The sequence below is a fragment of the Lampetra fluviatilis genome, chromosome 17, assembly GCF_964198595.1.
Source record: "Lampetra fluviatilis chromosome 17, kcLamFluv1.1, whole genome shotgun sequence".
Lineage (NCBI taxonomy): Eukaryota > Metazoa > Chordata > Hyperoartia > Petromyzontiformes > Petromyzontidae > Lampetra > Lampetra fluviatilis.
This window is the reverse complement of record NC_136291.1, coordinates 1447122-1468958: the sequence shown is the minus strand read 5'-3', so window position 1 is coordinate 1468958 and position 21837 is coordinate 1447122. Positions and strand designations below refer to the sequence as shown.

Below are 21837 nucleotides of genomic sequence, written 5' to 3'. Positions count from 1 at the left end.
GATGTTGGAGGGGCGGGGGAGTCGGGGGGATTGGAGGGGGAGGGGGTCAGGGTTAGCGCGCTGTGGGGAGCGGTGGTGCAGCGGTTAGCGCTATGCTGCGCTACGAACCCGACTTACCCGAGTTCGATTCCCGCTCACGGCCAACACCAAGTGACGATTATCTGAACCCGGTCTTGGGCCTCCCCAAGGTGGACTCAGCCTTAAACTGGTACCTCTTACGGTGTGTAATACTAAACGAAGATGGAAATGAGATGAGTGGATTGATGATGGGTGGCCAACCTTGCGACCCGAGTTCGATTCCCGCTCACGGCCAACACCCAGTGACGATTATATTAACCCGGTCCTGGGCACTCTGTGTAAACATCGCCACTGGGGAGACAAAGGCGGTCGGGCGTGGTGCTGGCCACCCACCCCCTCATGATACCGTTCCGTCCTTCATCGGTGATCCTCGCTAGCAGCACTTGCCCCAACAGTCTGTAGAAGGCTACACGGGGGATATTTGTCTTTGGGGTGGGTGGTGAAGATGAGTGTGGGCGGAGTAGTGCGGTTTGTTTGGGCGAGGTTGGAATCGTAGGAGGGAGCGAGAGAGAGTCGGGGGGAGAGAGCGAGCGAGGGAGAGCGAGGGGGGTGGAGAGGGAGATGGGGAAGCCGGGTTTCCACCGCATTCACGAGCGCGTAAACAGCGAGTTTCCTCCGCCCCCCGCCCTCTCGTTCCACTGCGTCACGGCTTCCCCGGGTTCCCTGCAGCCCCCCCCTACCCAGACCCCGACCCAACCCTCACCGAAGCCACCCCCCACCCCCCACATCTTACTTATTCTACTCCACCACTTCTGCTACGTCTACTTCTTCGATACGACGACTCCTGCATCCTCGTCCTCCACCAGCCTCCTCCTCGTGTCTCCCTCCTCGTCTCCATCCTCCTGCTCCTCGTGTCTCTCTCCTCCACGTGTCACCCTCCTCATCCACGTGTCACCCTCCTCATGGTGTCTCCCTCCTCCTCTTCATCCTCCTCGTGTCATCCTACTCCTCCACGTGCCACCCTTCTACTCCTCTACGTGTCACCCTCCTCCTCCTGTCTCTCTCCTCGTATCATCCTCCTCCTCCACGTGTCACCCTCCTCCTCCTCCGCTAGACTATTCCATCAGGAGCCTCCTACCTCCCCCATCCTCCGCAGAACTTCTGCAACCACCACCCAAAACGCAACCCCCCCCCCTCGCCCTCCGCCGCCACCGCCCGTTCCCTGGCCACCTCATCCATCCATAGACCTCCTTCCACCACTCCACTCCCTCCCCTCCCTCCTCCCCCCCCCTCCCCCACCGCTGGCCCAGCTCAACTCTTTATAACAACTCGCTCGCTCGCGCACAGCAGAGCCCGCTCGGAGCTCTGCGCGACTCGCATCGCCAGCGTTGCCGACATCGCCCCGAGCAGCTCCACCCGCTCCACGCGCTCCACGCCTGTGTTGGACGCAGCTCCACCCGCTCCACGCCTGTGATGGACGCAGCTCCACCGCGCTAAGGGACAGAGACACAAGAGGAGAACGGCGCGCGGGGAGTTCCTCACTGCGGAGTTGAGACACCTGGGGGTTGACACGTGGGGAGTGACACCTGGGGAGTGACACCTGAGGGGTGACACCTGGGGGTGAGGCCTGGGGAGTGACACCTGGGGAGTGACGCCTGGGGGGTGACGCCTGAGGGACGCGAGAACCTTGGAGCGGCGGTGGCGCCGTTAGGATGCGGTGATCGCGGCCGCAGAGGTGAGTGACGGCCGAGGCGCGCCTGTACGTTTCATCATCACGGTGACTGTGAGATGTTAGCTACCTCGCCTGGTACACAGGAGGTCGTGGGTTCGATCCCGACACTGACGCCTGCTGCTGTATATTTGGAGTTTGCGTCTCTCTCTCTCTCATCATCATCACGGTGACTAGGAGATGTTAACTACCTCGCCTGGTGCACAGGAGGTCGTGGGTTCGATCCCGACCCTGACGCCTGCTGCTGTATATTTGGAGTTTGCGTCTCTCTCTATCTCATCATCATCACTGTGGCTAGGAGATGTTAACTATCTCGCCTGGTACACAGGAGGTCGTGGGTCCGATCCCGACCCTGACGCCTGCTGCTGTATATTTTGAGTTTGCGTGTCTCTCTCATCATCATCACAGTCGCTAGGAGATGTTAACTACCTCGCCTGGTGCACAGGAGGTCGTGGGTTCGATCCCGACCCTGACGCCTGCTGCTGTATATTTGGAGTTTGCGTCTCTCTCTATCTCATCATCATCACTGTGGCTAGGAGATGTTAACTATCTCGCCTGGTACACAGGAGGTCGTGGGTTCGATCCCGACCCTGACGCCTGCTGCTGTATATTTTGAGTTTGCGTGTCTCTCTCTCATCATCATCACAGTCGCTGGGAGATGTTAACTACCTCGCCTGGTGCACAGGAGGTCGTGGGTTCGATCCCGACCCTGACGCCTGCTGCTGTATATTTGGAGTTTGCGTGTCTCTCTCATCATCACAGTCGCTGGGAGATGTTAACTACCTCGCCTGGTGCACAGGAGGTCGTGGGTTCGATCCCGACCCTGACGCCTGCTGCTGTATATTTGGAGTTTGCGTGTCTCTCTCTCTCATCATCACCACTGTGGCTATGAGATGTTAACTACCTCGCCTGGTACACAGGAGGTCGTGGGTTCGATCCCGACCCTGACGCCTGCTGCTGTATATTTGGAGTTTGCGTCTCTCTCTCATCATCACCACTGTGGCTATGAGATGTTAACTACCTCGCCTGGTACACAGGAGGTCGTGGGTTCGATCCCGACCCTGACGCTTGTTGTAAATCTGGACTTTGCATAGTCTCCCCGGGGTCGCGTGGATTTTATTTTTCTCCGTGTTCTCGGGTTTTTAGAGTATCCGGCTGCTATATATGTCCACGTGATAAGCCACTTCATTGAGCTATCATTTGTGGGCAGGTCGCTTCTGAGCAAGAGCTATAAATAGTTACACTTTAGTTTACACTTCGCTACTAACCCGGCGGCCAACACCTGTGACGATTATTTGAACCCAGTCCTGGGCCTCCTCCCTTAGGTCGACTCTGCCTCAAAAGAGTACCTGGTTGCAGTGTGTAAACATTCCCACTGGGGAGACAAAGGCGGTCGGGCGTGGTGCTGGCCACCCACCCCCTCGTGTGCCGTGCCGGCCTTCGTAGGTGCTCGCTAACAGCACTTGCCCCAACACTCTGTTGAAGGCTATCCGGGGGATCTTTGTCTTCTGTACACGTGTGTACACGCGCAACTCGTGCGTGTCCAATACTCATGGAAGCCTTTTGGACCATACTTCACCACGCCGGTCAGTACGGGTTGGCGAAGAGGGGGGGAGGGGCAGTAATTGCCGCCACTGGTGATCAGATAGCGATGATCGGAAATCGAACTCACGTCTCCGGGATCATACAGCGGTGCGCTAACCACTACGCCACCGCTCCTCCATTACAAATTATGTTTAATTAAAAGACCGCCTCTTTTTCTTCTTAAACTCAATATATATATACCACGACTGATCCGGCCATGTGAAGGTGGAATTCCCACTTCTACAGAGCGCTGCCTGCTGCTGCTGGCTCCTGGTGATATCTGCAGCCGGTTCTCGACGCTGATTGGCTCAGCTGCTTGATTCAGTTCCTGATGAAGTAGCGGCAGCAGCAGCGGCGGCAGCAGCAGCTACCGGCACGTGCAGCGGAACGTCGGACATCACGCCGAACAGCGCACTGGGGCGGCACACCGCGAAACGGCATCGCAGAGAGAGAGACCCCCACCCCCCACAGCCCCCACCCAACTCGAAGGGGGGGTGGGGGTGGGGGGTTGGCATCGCCCAAAGGTGGCAACTGTAATACATTCCATTACTGCTCTGGAATTTAAGAGAAAACGTAAGACAAACATCGTGTAGGTGTGTGTGTGGGTGTGTGTGTGTGTGGGTATGTGTGTGTGTGGGGGTGTTGGTGTGTGTGTGGCATGCTGGCCTGCCTACGATCCATCCTGGGTTTAACCAGGCTGGATTGTGTGAGGAGCTCACAAATCCTTGAAAGATCTGGGCAAAGTCCCATCGGTGAGCTCCTCCGGCAGGCAAGGCTGCGTTGGCTGGGTCATGTAGCCCGCATGCCCAGCTACCGCATGCCTAAACAGCTTTTGTTCGGCCGGATCAAGGGGGCTAAACGGGCGCGGCACGGGCTAGAGAAGAGATGGGGTGATGTGGTACAGGAGGACGTGGAGCTGAGTGGACTTGCCGATCACTGGTACCAGCAGTGTCACGACCGGCCTCTGTGGAGGAGGCTCGTGAAGGACGCTACTGGGCAGTTGGAGGCAGTCGCCCTCCAACAACAACGGAGGGCGGAGGAGCGACGCTCACAACAACGAGCGGAGCGCCGGTTGGCTAAAGCACAGCAAGTTGGTACAGTAGGGGGCACAGGTGGCGCATCAGCCAGTCATCTCGGTCAGTCGACCCGTTGCACCTGCTGGGTCTGCCCCGTGACCTCCTGCCAGCGGGCGTTCGACACTTCACGTGGCCTCAAGGTGCACATGGCCTGGTACAAGCGTCGTGGTGACGCCACCGCCACTTAGTGGCGAATGGCGGTTGTTGTGTGGGTGTGTGTGGGTGTGTGGGTGTGTGTGGGTGTGTGTGTGGGTGTGTGGGTGTGTGTTTGTGTGTGTAGGCCGGGCACAATACGTGCAGGCTTCCCTCGCTCTCGGCGGGTTCGGTTTGTGCGATGTCTCGCACTATATGCACGGTAGCCTATTTCGACCCAAAATTCGCTATATGCGGTTTGAATTCACGGCTATGCGGTCGGACGTGGGTCAACCGTGTGCTGCGTGTGCACTGCGTGTGTGCTCTGTGCTGTGTGCCATCCTGTGCTGTGTGTGTGTTGTCTGTACTGCGTGTGGGCTGTGTGTGTGTACTGCGTTTGGGCTGTGTACTGTGTGTGTACTCTATGTGCTGTGTGTGTACTGTGTACTTTGTGTACTGTGTGTGGGATGTGTGTGTACTCTGTGTGTGTGCAGTGTGTGTGCTTTGTGTGTACTCTGTGTGCTGTGTGTGTACTCTGTGTGCTGTGTGTGTGTACTGTGTGTGTGTACTGTGTGTACTGTGTGTACTGCGTGTGGGCTGCGTGCGCCACTCGGCAGGCAGCTGTCCCCTCGTGCGGGTTCACTTTGTGCGCGCCCAGTTGGTTTTGGAACGCATCTACCACAACTACTACTACCGCACAGAGCGAGGCAAATACCAATAATGTGACCTGCAGGGTCGATGGTCGATGATGATCGATGGTCAAAAAATATTGACGGGAGCCACAGCACCCAAGGAAGCGAAGAAGGCAGCTTGGTGTGCTGGCGGTCGGGTGACTGCGAGAGACGGTGGCCGATTGGCGGAGGCTTTCATCCAGCCAGTAGTGGATTGACCATGGCTGATGATGACCCGACTGGACAGCCGTGACCCTCCCGGACATCACATTTTGTTGAGTTTGTTGTCCTTCCCCGGCGCAACCTCCGATTAGCACGGTTGGATACGTACGGTGCGAAAGAAGCTCAGCATCCTTACATACAAGCAAAGAGCCTCATAGCTCGTCGGATTCCTCCAGTCTAAATAATGATCGCGGTGACGATGGTGGTGGTGGTGGTGGTAATGATGGACGTGAATACGTGGCCACAATTTTGAACTCCGTTCAGGTTGAACTTTGTAAACACTGAGGACGGAGCAGCCGACGGAGTGTCGGCCACAAGTACGACATGACCCACGAGCTCTATCGAGTCCAGGGCTCGGCAAAACCCGCGGCTTCGTGACGCGCTACGCGCTGACGAACGATCGCCCTCTCGTATTCGCCACCACGGTGCATTGCGGCTCTCGCAATATCGAGGGGCTGTTTTGGTTTTTTCAGCAAATGCGAACACAAAGAAACGTCTCTTCCTCGTCACGTTGGGTTTTGCCGAGCCGCGGCCTCGTCCATCAGCTCCTCGCTGACAAATGTTGTCAAGCCGCGATTTGTTTCGAGCGAGCAAAGGGCACTCCGCAAACCCGTTTAGACTTCGTGCGTCTCATCAGCAGGATCAGGCGCTCGTGAAACAGATGCTGCTGGGATTTGCCAGATGTGTCATTGGCACGAGCACTCCGTGCACACTAACGGGGAGCCCCAGGTCGACGTCAAAGGGAGACAATGAACGGCACACAGAGCCGTGCATTCACGTCGGCAGTGGATGGACAATCACTGCTATCCACCTCGGTTAGGGTCCTAAAACTGAACGATTATTATTCTTAGGTTTTTTCGGAAAAGTCACGTAGGTAAAGCATTAAAATTAATAAAAGTAAAATAAAAGAAAAATCACGGCGTTTTTTTTTTTACTTGATACAGCTGTCGTGGCTGTGACGGTTCCACCTGAAGACGGAAGCTTGTGTTTCCTCCGAAACGTCGTGATTTTTATTTTATTTAACTTTTATTAATTTTAATGTTTTACCTACGTGACTTTACCGAAAAAACCTAAGAATATGAATCCTTGCAGTCACGAAAGCTTCAAATCTAGAATCAACGATTATTTTTTGTTATTTTACCAGCTAAGGCCCACTGAGCTATGCAGCTTCTTTTGCAGAGGGAACCTGGCCATCAACAAACGATAGCTCAAAGAAATTGGCTCATCATGGAGTGCAAATTCATAGCAGTGGTCGAAACGCTCTAAACGCGTGACGTTACTTTTTACACGTGGAGGGGAAACAGCGGAGGACCCGGAGAAAAATCCACGCGACCACGGGAAGAGAGGGAGAGAGAGACCCCGCAAACTCCAAATATACAGCAGCAGCAGGCGTCAGGGTCGGGATCGAACCCACGCCCTCCTGTACACCAGGCGAGGTAGTCAACATCTCCTAGCCACCGTGGTGATGATGAGAGAGAGACGCAAACTACAAATATACAGCAGCAGGCGTCAGGGTCGGGAACGAACCCACGACCTCCTGCACACCAGGCGAGGTAGTCAACATCTCCTAGCCACCGTGGTGATGATGAGAGAGAGACGCAAACTACAAATATACAGCAGCAGGCGTCAGGGTCGGGAACGAACCCACGACCTCCTGCACACCAGGCGAGGTAGTCAACATCTCCTAGCCACCGTGATGATGATGAGAGAGAGAGACCCCGCAAACTCCAAATATACAGCAGCAGCAGGCGTCTGGGTCGGGATCGAACCCACGTGCAGGGAGTCCCTTGCGGGGCTGGGGTTTGGCCGTGGGGACAGATGAGGGAGGAGGGTTGGAAGGGGGGAGGAGGTGGGAGGGGTGGAGGAGTGGGGAGACCCCCACCCACCCCACCCCCTTGGCCCCAGGGCAGATGGAGGCTGCGTGGAGGGGATCCTGGAACCGCGCCAGTAGCTCCCAGCGAGAGGGGAGGAAGAGGGGGGAGGGGCGGGGGGGAGCACCTGTAGGTGACCCCCCGCCCCACCCCCCGTGTGTGTGTCAGTGTGTGTGCGAGTGTGTGTGTGTCAGTGTGTGTGCGAGTGTGTGTGTGTCAGTGTGTGTGCGAGTGTGTGTGTGTCAGTGTGTGTGCGAGTGTGTGTGTCAGTGTGTGTCCGTGTGTGTGGGGAGCGGTGGCGCAGTGGTTAGCGCGCTGCGCTATGAAGCCGGCGATCCGGGTTCATATTCCGCTCACGGCCAACACCAGTGACGATTATCTGAACCGGTCCTGGGCCTCCCCTAGGTCAACTCAGCCTCAAATGAGTACCTGGTGCGGTGCCTAAAGTATCAGCACAGGGAAAACAAAGGCGGTCGGGCGTGGTGCTGACCACCCACCCCCTCGTGTGCCGTGTCCGGCCTTCCTAGGTGCTGCTCGCTTACAGCACTTGCCCCAACAGTCTGTTAAAGGCTACACGGAGGGGGGGGATCTTTGTCTTTGTGTGTTGCCACTGGTGTCCGTGTTGATGACAATGACGCTGATGATGTTGCTGATGATGATGTTGCTGATGCTGATGATGTTGCTGATGCTGAAGTTGCTGATGCTGATGATATTGCTGATATTTCAGGATTGACTCGCGACTTGACGACATCTCGCAGCCAGCCCGACCATGCGCACCCACGCGCTGGGTAAGAGCCGCTCACCACCCCTCACCCACCGGCAACTCACCACTCACCCACCACCCACGAACACTCACCACTCACCCACCGCCCACAGAGATGGCGAGGGCCTTCGAGTGACTGGGAAAGAAATGACAACTCCATTGCCCACGCGGGCATGGGGTTGTCACGGGCGTGGTGGTGGTGGCTATGCGTGCGCGCGCGCCCGTGCATGATCCGTCGCTTTGTAATCAAGGGTTGGTGGCTCACACGGGGATTTGTGCAACTCCCAGCGCAATGCGAGATGGCCCCGGTAGTTAGCAGTGGGGGTGTGTGGGGGGGGGGGTAGTGGCAGTACAGCAAGCGGGTTCGCGGTGGCTTTGCTTCGGCTACCGCGTGGTCTCCTTCCACGTGCAGCAAAACAACGACTTGCCATTTAATAAAAACAATTGCCCGAACACCACCGAGTCGTGCCTGGAGTCATTACCCCCCCCCGGCCCCCCTCGATCGCTGCTCTGAGTCACTCTCAGGAAGGGGGTCCAGGATGGAACTCTGGAGCGGGCAGGGGGAGGGGCAGGGGGTTAAAGGGGTTTGGAGGATCTGGGAGGAAGCGATGGGAGAGCGGTGAGCATGTGCACTTCTCGTCGTCATCACCAACGTCATCGACATCAGCAGCTATGCTCGATCCACTGTTGAATGAAAACACTCGCCCAATAGGGCTGCCCCCTCCATCCCTGGCGGTCTCGTTACCATCGCTCCGTCTCCTCCGCTCGAACGTCCGTGTCGGATCTCCGCGTTCGTAGCTCCGCGCCGTAACTCAGCTCTCTCCTCTCCCGTCTCTCCTCCCCCTGTACCCCTCCTCTCTCCCCCTCCTCTCTCTCCCGTTTCTCTCCCTCCTCTCTCTCCCATCTCTCTCTAACCTCTCCCCCTCCTCTCTCTCCCTCGCGATGCACGTGAGCGAGGCCGCTGTGGGGCTCGCGTCACGATGCTCTTAAACTTTTATTTTGCTCGCCGCCAAATCCGAACATTGACACCGCAACTGAACCCCCCGTTGGGGATCGCATAGCAGCAGCAGCAGCGATCATCGCCCCTCCCCCTCCCCCCCCCCAGGGGCCGAGTCACCTCGTGCCGCACAGGGACAGCTGCCACACGGGGGGGGGAGGTGCCCCTTGAATTCTATGAAGTGAGATGCGATGACGTTAGCCGCTTAAGAGTTTGCCGAGCTGCAGGTTATAAGTGAGCACCGTAGACATGCAAATATTATTATCATCATCATCATCAGTGCTGATGTCCCGTTTGCAGCACTTAGCCAGTGGCGGAAACTCCACATTGCTACGCCAGGGGCGAGTATATCCATCAGACAAGCCGTGTTATTCGATCATTGCAATTCTGTTTTTCCTGCACTCCCTTCCCGTGCCGTCCCATCCCCCCCTGCCCCCCTTCTGACCCCCCCCCCCATCCTCTTCCGCAATAGCTCCAGACCACGACTCGTCCCATGGCAAGGGTTTCTCGATCTCAAGCGACCCAGACTCCAGAGTCTCCCAGATGCACGCCCTCGTCATGAGCTCCTCCTGGCTCGACCAAGTCGAGGGACAAACGATGCGCGACAGCGCCAGCCACCATCATCACCATCAGCATCATCAGCAACAGCAGCAGCATCAGCAGCAGCAACCAGATAGCAAGTTTCCACATGCGACTAACGGCAGCTGCCACACAGAACAACAACCACCACCACCCATCTTCGACTGCCCCAGCATCCAAATCACCTCGTTCCCACCACACTGCGTCGCGCCTGCCGCGCACAGCGGCGCCGAGGGTTCTGACCCGGGCGGTGACCCCAACGGGAACGCCGCGGCTGCCGTGGTCGCTGGAGGTGGCGCAGCTGCTGCTGCTGCAGCTGTCCCGAGGCTGTCGGAGCACCTGTACCTGCCCCTGGACCAGACCCCGTACCGCGAGAGCGGCCACAGCAACCTGAGCCCCAGCAGCAGCCTCTCTTCGCGCAGCTGCATCTCGGACGTCTCCTCCATCGAGTCGTACCCCTACGCGTGCGACGACAACGAGGCCGACCTCAACGACGCCGCCACGCGACTCGTCCTTCAGCAGCAGCAGCAGCAGCAACAACAACAGCAACAGCAGCAGCAGCAACAGCAGCAGCAGCTGGGCTCTCCGCACACGTCCTCGCCGCTACCGTCGCCGCAGGGTTCCCCGGGGTTTCGAGTCGCAGCCACCGCGGCCGCCGCCTCGGGCGCGGACGAGACGTGGACGTCCTCGGGGCTGGCGAGCGGCCACGCCGCGCTGGGCCGGCGCCGCTCGGCGGGCGCTCCCGCTCGGCTCGTGGCGGGGGGCGAGGATGGGTTCCTCTACCCGGGGATGCTGGCGGCAGGAGGTGGTGCTGGTGGTGCTGGTGGTGGTGGTGCTGGTGGTGGTGGTGCTGGTGGTGCTGGTGGTGCCACGGGGCCCGTGTCCCTCCCGGCTTCACCTCGAGGCAAGCGCCGTTATTCTAGCGCCGAGATTTATTACGGAGCACGTGGTGGTGGTGGAGGTGGTGGAGGTGGAGGTGGTGGTGGTGGTGGTGGTGGAGGTGGTGGCTCTCCCGCTCTCTCCCCCGCGCTCTCCCCGGCGCTCTCGCCGCGCTCCTCGCCGCGCTCCAGCATCGTGGAGGACGGCGCGCGCTCACCGGCGACGCCTTCGCTCGCCGCGTGCCCCGACGGAGACGCCACGGCCGGGGACCTTCCCGTGAAGGCGCGGAGAAGGGCATCGCCGCGGAGGGACGAGGAGGACGGCGCGGCGTGCGTGATGCATCAACATCACCAGCAGCAGCAGAATCATCATCATCAGCAGAATCATCATCAGCAGCAGCAGCATCAGCAGCTCAAGAGGGAACCGAGCGGTGATCCCTTCCTCTGCGTGCCTCCCTCCTTCCCGTGGGGGAAGGGAAAGGGCAGCGGGGGAGGTGGGGGCAGCGGGGCCCTGGGGGGAGGAGGAGTGGGCGGAGCGCACGCGCCTCTCTTCAGGTGAGAGACGCAGATGAGTGATTGGTTCATTGGTTACCTCTGCAGTAGCCAGCGGTCATTTCCTGACGTCACTACTCAGCCTTGACCCTCCCCCCCGCAATCTGTAACCCCCAGTTCAACATCGTCATCACCCTACCTCCTCAACCTCCTCCTTGTGTAACCATCCTCCTCATCTATCTACTTGCCATCCGCTGCAGCACAACGATCACCATCACCTCCGCCTACCCCCTCCACCAATAACGCGAAAGGCTTTTGTGTGCTCCCCGCGAAATTCGCCCCTCCCCCACCCCGGCCATAGTAACGTGGAATTTCCACGACCACCAGTGCCGTAAACCAGAGATGAGCACCAATGCCTCAATGCTCACCTGAGCAGGACACCAACTCTTAACTCATCCATACAGCCCCAGCGCCTCCTCTGGAGTGCAATGACAATAACTCGTCACATCAATGTGGATTGTCTGCACGTGTGCCCCCCCCCCCCGCCCCCCAATTTAGGGTAACGTCACTTCCCCCCCTCGACTGGCAGCTGCCCAGCACTGGGGGGCCCTACGAGCTGCGGGTCGAGCTGGAGCCCCGGCCCCACCACCGCGCTCACTACGAGACGGAGGGGAGCCGGGGGGCCGTGAAGGCTGCTTCGGGGGGGCACCCCCTCGTGAAGGTGAACACCGCTGGGGGAGAAGGGGGGGGGGCGCACAGTGGGTGATGGTTGTGGCGAGGGGGGAGGGGATGACCGAGGTTAGGGGGAGGGAGGGGACAAGCCCACAACGTCAAGTGGTCAGCAACCAAACGGCACTTTCGAAGCTGTAATCGATCAAGAGTCGATCAATGTGCGACGCACAGAAGTTGTGCTGCCCGTAGGGAACGAGGGATGGTCGCAACTCATCCGGGCTGCTGGTTCAGAAGTAAGTTAGAACGCTAACCCCTGAGGAACTGCTTTTCGTCTTTAGTGTATTGTTCAATTAGCGCGGTTGGCTACGTACGGCGCGAAGGAAGTTAAACGTAATCATTAGCGTTGCATACTCACAGGGCGCTACATCTGGTCGTGAATCTGGCACCGGCGTTGATTTTCACAAGTGGCGCCTTCGTGGCACGCGGCTCTGACCTGGATCATCAGCACCGCTGCACAGATTCAAGATTCTCCCTCTCTGTGTCTCCGCTCGCGCTCGATTAGTACCGATCCGACAGGCAAAGATCCCCCGCGTAGCCCGTAGCAGACAGTCGGGGCAAGTGCTGTGAGCGAGTAGCACCATGAGACATCTCCTTTACCAGTGGAAAAATATAGTAGTAGGTTTTTACCCTTTCAACTGGTACAAAATTTGACACCTTTATACGCCTTTTGGCGTCATCTGGTCCAACACCAATGGAGACTAGGCTCTAAGAAAAGCTGTCTCGGGTGTGGACCAATCAACTTCAAGGACAGTGCATATCATTATCAGAGTTGTTTCTTTTTGTTTGCATTTTGACTGCTTGTGTTGTGGTTATTGCAAACATGATCCCTTGTATAAAGTTGTCAGCTTTTGTACCAGTTGAAAGGGTCAAAACCTACTGCTACGAGCAGCACCTGTGAAGGCCGACACGGGCACACGACGGGTGGGTGGCCAACACCACGCACCGACCGTCTTTGTCTCTCCACAGCGGCTATGTTTACACATCGCGCCATGTATTAATTTTAGGCTGAATCGACCTATCGGAGGTCCGGAACCGGTTCAGATAATCGTCACTGGTGTTGGCCGTGGGCGGGAATCGAACTCGGGGGCGCCGGGTTCGCAGCGCGTGCACTCACAACGTCACGATGTGTTATTACGCAACGACACGATGCGAGTTGGCGGTGAGAATTCATGAGATCGCGATGTGGGATTTTGCGGGCCCGTGAAAAATCCCCACGCCCACACTCCCCCCCCCCACCCCACCAACACCACCTCCTCCAACGTCTCCATCCTCTCCATCTCCTCCTCTACCTCCCCTACCCACATCCTCCCCATCACCACCGCCTCCATTCCATCACCTCCGCACCACCTCCGTCTCTACCTGCCCTATACCCTCTACCCGACCCTCATCATCTCCACCGCCCTACTCTCCACTACCTCGTCTACCTCTCCCACCACCACCTCTTTATCTCTCAAATCTACTCCTCTCCAACCTCTTCCTCACCACCACCATCACCACCTCCTCCTCCTCATTCTATCCCACCTCCTCCTCTCTCCCACCTCATCTCCCACCACCTCCTCCTCCTCACCCCTTCCTCCCCTCCACCACCACCACCACCACCACAGCTCCACGGCTACAGCGAGAAGCCGCTGACTCTGCACATGTTCATCGGCACGGCGGACGAGCGGCTGCTGCGGCCGCACGCCTTCTACCAGGTGCACCGCATCACGGGCAAGGCGGTGGGCACGAGCAGCCACGAGCTGCTCACACACGGCACCAAGGTGCTCGAGATCCCGCTGCTGCCCGACAACGGAATGATGGCCAGGTCAGTTTTGTCAACAACAACAAAAAGTTACATTTTTAAAAAATGTATAACATCATCGTGAGCCGTACGGCTGATGGGATGTTTAAAATTACATTAAAATTATATTTAGCTGTTTTTATGTTTTTTGCATTTTACATATATAATGTGAAGTAACATATGACAGGATACGGCCACTCTTCGTTACAGATGTATTGGTAGTGTTCGCCGTGCTATGTTCGACTTCGTCGTAATCATCATCATCGGCTGTTTCATTGGCCGCACGAACGATAATCATCAGTGCCATCGTGATCATCATCAGTGCCATCGTGATCATCATCATCATCAGTGCCATCGTGATCATCATCATCAGTGCCATCGTGATCATCATCATCATCAGTGCCATCGTGATCATCATCATCAGTGCCATCGTGATCATCATCATCAGTGCCATCGTGATCATCATCATCATCAGTGCCATCGTGATCATCATCATCATCAGTGCCATCGTGATCATCATCATCAGTGCCATCGTGATCATCATCATCATCAGTGCCATCGTGATCATCATCATCATCAGTGCCATCGTGATCATCATCATCATCATCATCAGTGCCATCGTGATCATCATCATCAGTGCCATCGTGATCATCATCATCATCAGTGCCATCGTGATCATCATCATCATCAGTGCCATCGTGATCATCATCATCATCATCAGTGCCATTGTGATCATCATCATCAGTGCCATCATGATCAACATCATCATCATCAGTGCCATCGTGATCATCATCATCAGCAGTGCCATCGTGATCATCATCATCAGTGCCATCGTGATCATCATCATCATCATCAGTGCCATCGTGATCATCATCATCAGTGCCATCGTGATCATCATCAGTGCCATCGTGATCAACATCATCATCATCAGTGCCATCGTGATCATCATCATCATCATCAGTGCCATCGTGATCATCATCATCAGTGCCATCGTGATCATCATCATCAGCAGTGCCATCGTGATCATCATCATCAGTGCCATCGTGATCATCATCATCATCATCAGTGCCATCGTGATCATCATCATCAGTGCCATCGTGATCATCATCAGTGCCATCGTGATCAACATCATCATCATCAGTGCCATCGTGATCATCATCATCATCATCAGCAGTGCCATCGTGATCATCATCATCAGTGCCATCGTGATCATCATCATCAGTGCCATCGTGATCAACATCATCATCATCAGTGCCATCGTGATCATCATCATCATCAGCAGTGCCATCGTGATCATCATCATCAGTGCCATCGTGATCATCATCATCATCATCAGTGCCATCGTGATCAACATCATCATCATCAGTGCCATCGTGATCATCATCATCATCAGCAGTGCCATCGTGATCATCATCATCAGTGCCATCGTGATCATCATCATCATCAGTGCCATCGTGATCATCATCAGTGCCATCGTGATCATCATCATCATCATCAGTGCCATCGTGATCATCATTAGTGCCATCGTGATCATCATCATCAGTGCCATCGTGATCATCATCATCATCAGTGCCATCGTGATCATCATCATCAGTGCCATCGTGATCATCATCAGTGCCATCGTGATCATCATCATCATCAGTGCCATCGTGATCATCGCCTTTCATTGCCACTCCACTGCTGATGTTCGTCCTGTCGATGACATTGACGTAAACAATAAATGCATCAGACGGCCGTGACGGAGTGATGTAACTTCAAGTGATGAGTCTCGCTCACAATTCCACCACCCCCCTCCCCCCCCACGTGCCCCCCCCCCCGCAGCATCGACTGCGCGGGGATACTGAAGTTGCGCAACTCGGATATCGAGTTGCGCAAGGGGGAGACGGACATCGGGCGGAAGAACACGCGCGTGCGTCTCGTGTTCCGCGTCCACGTCCCGCAGCCCGGAGGCAAAGTGCTGTCCCTACAGGCCGCATCCATCCCCATCGAGTGCTGTGAGTCTCACTCACCCGCTCACCCACCCACTCACTCACCCACTCACTCACTCACCTACTCACTCATCCACTCACTCACTCAACCACTCACCCACTCACCTACTCACTCACCCACTCACTCACTCAACCACTCACCCACTCACCCACTCACTCACTCAACCACCCACTCACCCACTCACCCACTCACTGACCCACTCTCCCACTCACTCACCCACTCTCCCACTCACTCACCCACTCACCCACTCACTCACCCACTCACCCTCCCACTCACCCATCCACTCTCTCAACCACTCACTCACCTACTCATTCACTCCACACGAAGTGAAACGCCCTGGTGGCGAGGAGAAGTTCCCTCCTTCGCGACAATGCCTGTTGTTGTAGATTTGGAGCCCGCGTCTTCTCTCTCTCTCCCCGTGGTGGTGGCGTGGATTCTTCTCCAGGTCCCTCCTCTCTTGCTAACCTCGCCTCCACATTAGAATCAACACGCGTCGATAATATTTGCCTGCTGCAATAAATTCCCACGTGGGGGTGATGATGATGATTATGATAGCAGCAAATTCCACGATTAGCTATCATCATCATCATCACGTGTGGCCAGGTTGCCTCCTGACAAGAGCTACTAGCTCCGTGGACTTTACCTGGTGAAGAAAATAGTTTGTACAGTTTAGTAGCGCAGTGCGCTAACCACTTGCGCCACCGCTCCCCACGCCTGCACTCCCACCACGCACTCGCGCTCCTCAAACACGCGCTCTACACGTGTTCTCTTCCTGCGGGAGGGGTGGGGTGCAGAGGGGTGGGTCGAGAGAGAGGGGGGTGGGGGCAGCGGGGGATGGGGGCAGGGGGGGTGTTGGGGGGGGGGCAGCCCCTGCCCTCATCAAGAGCCGTGAGTGTTTTTCATTGACTCCGTTACTTTGGACGTTGCTGGGCATCTGTGACTATTGGACGTCTGTTAAAAAGAGCGTAATGGCTCATCGGATTCCTCCTCGTGCAGTATAAATACAGATTCTGATTCTGACACCAAGACCGTGTAGCCGCTTCCGGCTTGCCCCTCCAACAACGACTGCGCAAACCATTCGTCCCACCGCTCCCCCCCGCCCCTTCCTTACCCCCTTCACCCGCACCCCCTCCCGCCTCCCCGTGTGTCGCGGGGTGTGGTCCCCAGCCGACCCGGCCGTGACTCCACGCACGTGCAGCCCCCCCCCCGGTCCGTCCCATCCCTCTGCTCCCCACCCCACACCGCCCCTGCCATCGCTTCCCTTCTCCGCTCTCGCCCCCCCCCTCTGCCCGCACGGCTGCGTGAGCGCGCGCGCGCTCGCATCACGGCATATCCCTCCCACGATACCCCCCCCCACCACCTCAACCACCCCGCCCTCCCCCCACCAACTCCCCCCACTCCCTACCACCCACCCCATGAGGAATGTCGGGAGGGACGCCACCCTCGGAGGTCCCGGTAGCCAGGACCCACCGTTATTGGGAGCACGCGCACACACGTGCACACACGTGCACACACGTGCACACACGTGCACACACGTGCACACACGAGCATACACGAACTCCACGTGGGTTTCAACAACAACAACACACGCACGCACAATCCATCCCGTGATATTTTTTATTCTTCCGTGGCACCCACATTTTTTATAATATATATACAAAAATAAAACATTTAACTCGTTGAGTAAACCCTACGGAGTCATTTGTTAGCAGCAGCAGCAGCGGCGGCGGCAGCAAACCGCTCGCGATGAGCCGTAACCGGCTCGCCAGCACGTGGTGGTGGTGGTGGTGGAGGGGGGGGGGGTGTGGTGGGTCGCTGGGGGGGCCTTGGTGGGTGGTAGAGTTGGGGAGGGGGTGCGGAGGGTTGAGGTCGATGGAGAGAGGGAGGGGGGTCGATGTTTCTCTTGCGGCGCACAGAACCTAATGAGGTAATGTCACGATCATAGTCACGACTATCATCATCACGATCACCATCATCACCACCACCATCATTATCACCACCATCATCATCACGATCATCATCACCACGCCGGTTTGGTAAATCGCAAGAGCGCATGGGTTGGTGGCTGATTTGGAGACTTCTTGATTATCATCATCATCATCCATGGATTGAGAATGGATGATGACGATGAGCAACACTCAGTAATGCACTTGGCCAACCATCCCAATGTAGCAGGACCATCCCGAGAAAGAGTATTGAGACTCTTTCACGGCGAGGCTTCCACTGGGCAAATAGATGGCATTATCCACTGCTGGATGAAGCTTAATATTTAAACTATTTTGAAGCTATTCTTGGTTCTTTTGGTAAAGTCACGTAGGAGGGAAATAATAATATAATAAAAATATTAAACAATAACATTCTCACGACGTTTCGACTGCTTGTGTTGCGGTCGAAACGTCGTGAGAATCTTATTGTTTTATATATTTTTTTTAATTTCCCTTCGACGTGACTTTACCGAAAGAACCAAGAACATGAATCCCTGCAGTCACGAAAGCTTTAAATCAAAATATTTTAAAGATATTTTCATTTTGCCAGGTAAGGCCCACTGAGCTATATAGCTCTTTTTTTAAGAAGCGACCTGGCCACAAACGAAGTGGCCGATCACGTGGAAATGTATAGCAGCCGAATGCTCTAAATCCACGTTGATTCTCAACGTGGAAGGGAAAAACCAGACGGGCCGCAAAAACAATCCACGCAACCACGGGGAGAAAGAGAGAGAGAGAGACACGAAAACTCCAAACTATACAGCAGCAGGCGTCGTCAGGGTCGGGATGGAACCCACGACCTCCTGTGTACCGGGCGAGGTAGTTAACATCTCCTAGCCACCACTGGGACTGACGTCTCTGATGTGGAATCCGCTCGTTGGCTCCACGTGCTTCCTCCTCTTCCCGTCGTCGTCGTCTCGGTGTCATTCCGAGCTCGCCACTCGCCACGCTTCTCTGAGAGTAAAATATGGTCACCCCCCCTACACCCCCCCCCCCCTTTCCAGGGAATGAAACATTCCCACGGCATGTCAAGGCTTCTGTAGATGGCGTTTGCTGGAAGGGTTCATTCCCCCGGGGGGGGGGGGGGGTGTTGTCTGCGCGCGGGGGGCTGTGATGTCACCACTCTCTCTAATTTATCTGTCTACCGGGTCCGTTTGGCCGTGACTTAGAACCCCACGTGTTGACCATCATGTGTGTGTGTGTCCTGTGTGTGTGTACTGTGTGTGTAATGTGTGTGTACTGTGTGTGTGTACTGTGTGTGCACTGTGTGTGTACTGTGTGTGTGCTGTGTGTGTGTACTGTGTGTGTACTGTGTGTGTGCTGTGTGTGTAATGTGTGTGTAATGTGTGTGTGCTGTGTGTGGGCTGTGTGTGTACTGTGTGTGTACTGTGTGTGTGCTGTGTGTGTCCTGTGTGTGTGCTGTGTGTGTAATGTGTGTGTACTGTGTGTGTGTACTGTGTGTGTGCTGTGTGTGTACTGTGTGTGTGCTGTGTGTGTGCTGTGTGTGTACTGTGTGTGTGTACTGTGTGTGCACTGTGTGTGTGCCGTGTGTGTACTGTTTGTGTATGCATTGTGTGTGCGTGTGTGTGTGCACTGTGTGTGTGATGTGTGTGTGTGTTGTGTGTGCGCTGTGTGTGTGCTGTGTGTGTGCTGTGTGTGTACTGTGTGTGTGCTGTGTGTATGCTGTGTGTGTGCTGTGTGTGCACTGTGTGTGTGCTGTGTGTGTGTGCTGTGTGTGTGCTGTGTGTGTGCTGTGTGTGTAATGTGTGTGTAATGTGTGTGTGTGTGCTGTGTGTGTGCTGTGTGTGTGCTGTGTGTGTCCTGTGTGTGTGCTGTGTGTGTACTGTGTGTGTGTACTGTGTGTGTGCTGTGTGTGTACTGTGTGTGCACTGTGTGTGCTGTGTGTGTCCTGTGTGTGTGCACTGTGTGTGTGCTGTGTGTGTGCTGTGTGTGTGTTGTGTGTGCACTGTGTGTGTGCTGTGTGTGTGCTGTGTGTGTGTGCTGTATGTGTATGCATTGTGTGTGCGTGTGCGGGAGAGAGACGGCGGTAGTTGGTGCGGTGTTAGCGCACTGCCCGACGAAGCCCGGCAAACCCGAGTTAGATCCCTAGGCACGTCGGTCATCAGTTGCGACTGAAACATCTGAGCATCTTCCTCCTCCTCTAGGTGGACTCAGCCTTGTGAGTGACCGCGCCTCGCGCTGCGTGTAAACAAAAGCGGCATCGGCAGTAGAAGCAGACGCCGTGGACAGAGACAAAGGCGGCTCTACGCTTTGGAGAGATGTTAACTACCTCGCTCGGTACACAGGAGGTAGTGGGTTCGATCCCGACCCTGACGGCTGCTGCTGCGTATTTGGAGTTGGCGTGTCTCTCTCTCTCCCGGTGGTCGCGTGGAATTTTTTTATCGGGATCTTCTCGGTTTTTCCCTGCACATTTAGAATCAACATCACCACGCGCTTAGAGTATTCGGCTGCTAGAAATGTCCACGCGATACGCCACTGTCGCTGAACTAACAATTGTGGCCGGGTCGCTTCTGAAAACGAGCTACATAACCAATTGGGACCAGACCTGGAACAATAAAAAAACAATCCCTAAGTTTAAAAAAGAGTTGAGCTCGCTCAGGACGCTTGAGCTCACGCCCCCGTGCCGGCTTCGTGACAGACTCACCGCCGACTGATCCGGGATAAGTGGCGAGAAGTTTGGCGTTGGCGTAAAAAAAACATTCCTGTAACAAATTTCAAGCACGGGACTCCGTTATTTATAACGCAGCCGTGAGTCTATAATTACGCACTTCGTGGACAGTGCGTGGTAATGTTCTGTGAGTCGCTAGTTGGCCGGAACGCAATGTGAGAGGTGTGGTCGCACACATGGTGCGTTTTTTTGCTATGATGCATCCAAAGACAATGATCCCCCGTGTAGCCTCAACAGAGTTTTTTGGGGGAAAGTGCTGCGAGCGAGTCGCACTTATGAACGCCGGCACGGCACACGAGGGGTTGGGTGGCCAACACCACGCCCCAGCCGCCGCCTTTGTCTCCCCAGTGGCGATGTTTAAGGCTGAGTTGACCTAGGGGAGACCCAGAAGCTGTTCAGATAATTGTCAATGGTATTCGCCGTGAGTAGGGTTGCCGTGTTCGGAGCCCACTAACCACTGCACTACCACTCCCCGTATACATACACACATACACATATATACATACACATACACACGTTCATTACATGCATCTGCTATCCATTGACACCTTCAAGAGTGCTGTTTGTTGCTGACCGCTGAGCTTGGCGTTTCGGCCCTTTGTTGAAGAAACCGTGATTTAACAAATTACACGTCTTCCCCACCCTCTCCCTCCGTCTCTGCCCATCTTCTGCCATCTCTCTCCCTGCCCTCTGCCTCCCTCTGCCCCGTCTCCCTGCCACCTCTCACCATCTCCCTCCCTCCCGTTCTGCTCCTCTCTTGCTGCCACTCTCCCTGCCTCTCCGCACGACGCACAGCCCAGCGCTCGGCGCAGGAGTTGCCGCTGATCGAGAGTCAGAGCGCGGAGAGCGGCTCCGTGTCGGGAGGCCACGAGCTCCACCTCACGGGACAGAACTTCATCCCCGAGTCGAGGGTCGTCTTCGTGGAGAAAGGACTCGGTGAGTCCCATTCGGTCACGTGGTCTCTGTCACCACCATCATCGTCGTCTCGATCTCATCATCATGGTCATCACCGTCATCTTCATTTCATCATCACCGTCATCTTCATCTCATCATCACCGTCGTCTTGATCTCATCATCATCGTCGTCTTGATCTCATCACCGTCGTCTTGATCTCATCATCATGATCATCACCATCATCTTAATGTCACCATCACCGTCATTTTTATCTCATCATCTTGACTATCATCTTCATATTATCACCATCGTAATCTTCATCTCATCACCATCATCATAACTTTGATCTCATCACCATCATCATCATTTTCATCTCATTGTCATATTCACCTCATCACCATCATCGCAATTCGATCCGCGAACTTCTGCGACGAAGGGACTACCCCTCGTGACCTAACCCAGCGAGCCACATAACCACGCACGTGTCCACACGCGGGTAGCCTCCAAGTACAGTACAACAGTGAGGTTGGTCTCGGGCGAGTCTCGGGCGGATTGCATGACTGCTGCGCGATCTGGCAGCGGGAAGGGGGCGATGGCGAGGCGGGTGAGCGCTAGCGGCGGGCACGAACGGAAACTGAATACACGATGACCTTTTTCATTTTCGGTTGCAGTTCGTGTAAAGCAGTGGTTCTTTACTGCAGCCTTGCACCCCTTGGGTTCCCAATCGTAAAACAAACCATGTACAATGTTAATACA

The 21837-nt window shown here is 55.7% G+C and overlaps 1 protein-coding gene and 1 long non-coding RNA gene across 2 annotated transcripts in view; both read left to right on the top strand.

Moving 5' to 3' along the window:
- The first annotated feature begins 1621 nt into the window (after window positions 1-1621).
- Window positions 1622-9671, top strand: LOC144936717 (uncharacterized). Its single transcript, XR_013637450.1, has 3 exons — window positions 1622-1753; window positions 8031-8091; window positions 9536-9671. It is a non-coding gene; the product is annotated as an uncharacterized LOC144936717 (long non-coding RNA).
- A 169-nt stretch (window positions 9672-9840) lies between these two features.
- LOC144936967 (nuclear factor of activated T-cells, cytoplasmic 3-like) overlaps window positions 9841-21837 on the top strand; it is a gene marked incomplete at its 5' end in the record, with an annotated part of 73441 nt that continues 61444 nt past the window's right edge. The window contains 7 exons of the mRNA XM_078864224.1: window positions 9841-10415; window positions 10713-10854; window positions 10996-11075; window positions 11571-11733; window positions 13349-13548; window positions 15346-15518; window positions 20983-21123. Coding sequence (XP_078720350.1) covers window positions 9841-10415; window positions 10713-10854; window positions 10996-11075; window positions 11571-11733; window positions 13349-13548; window positions 15346-15518; window positions 20983-21123 — 1474 coding nt within the window. The remainder of the gene's footprint in view (window positions 10416-10712; window positions 10855-10995; window positions 11076-11570; window positions 11734-13348; window positions 13549-15345; window positions 15519-20982; window positions 21124-21837) is intronic.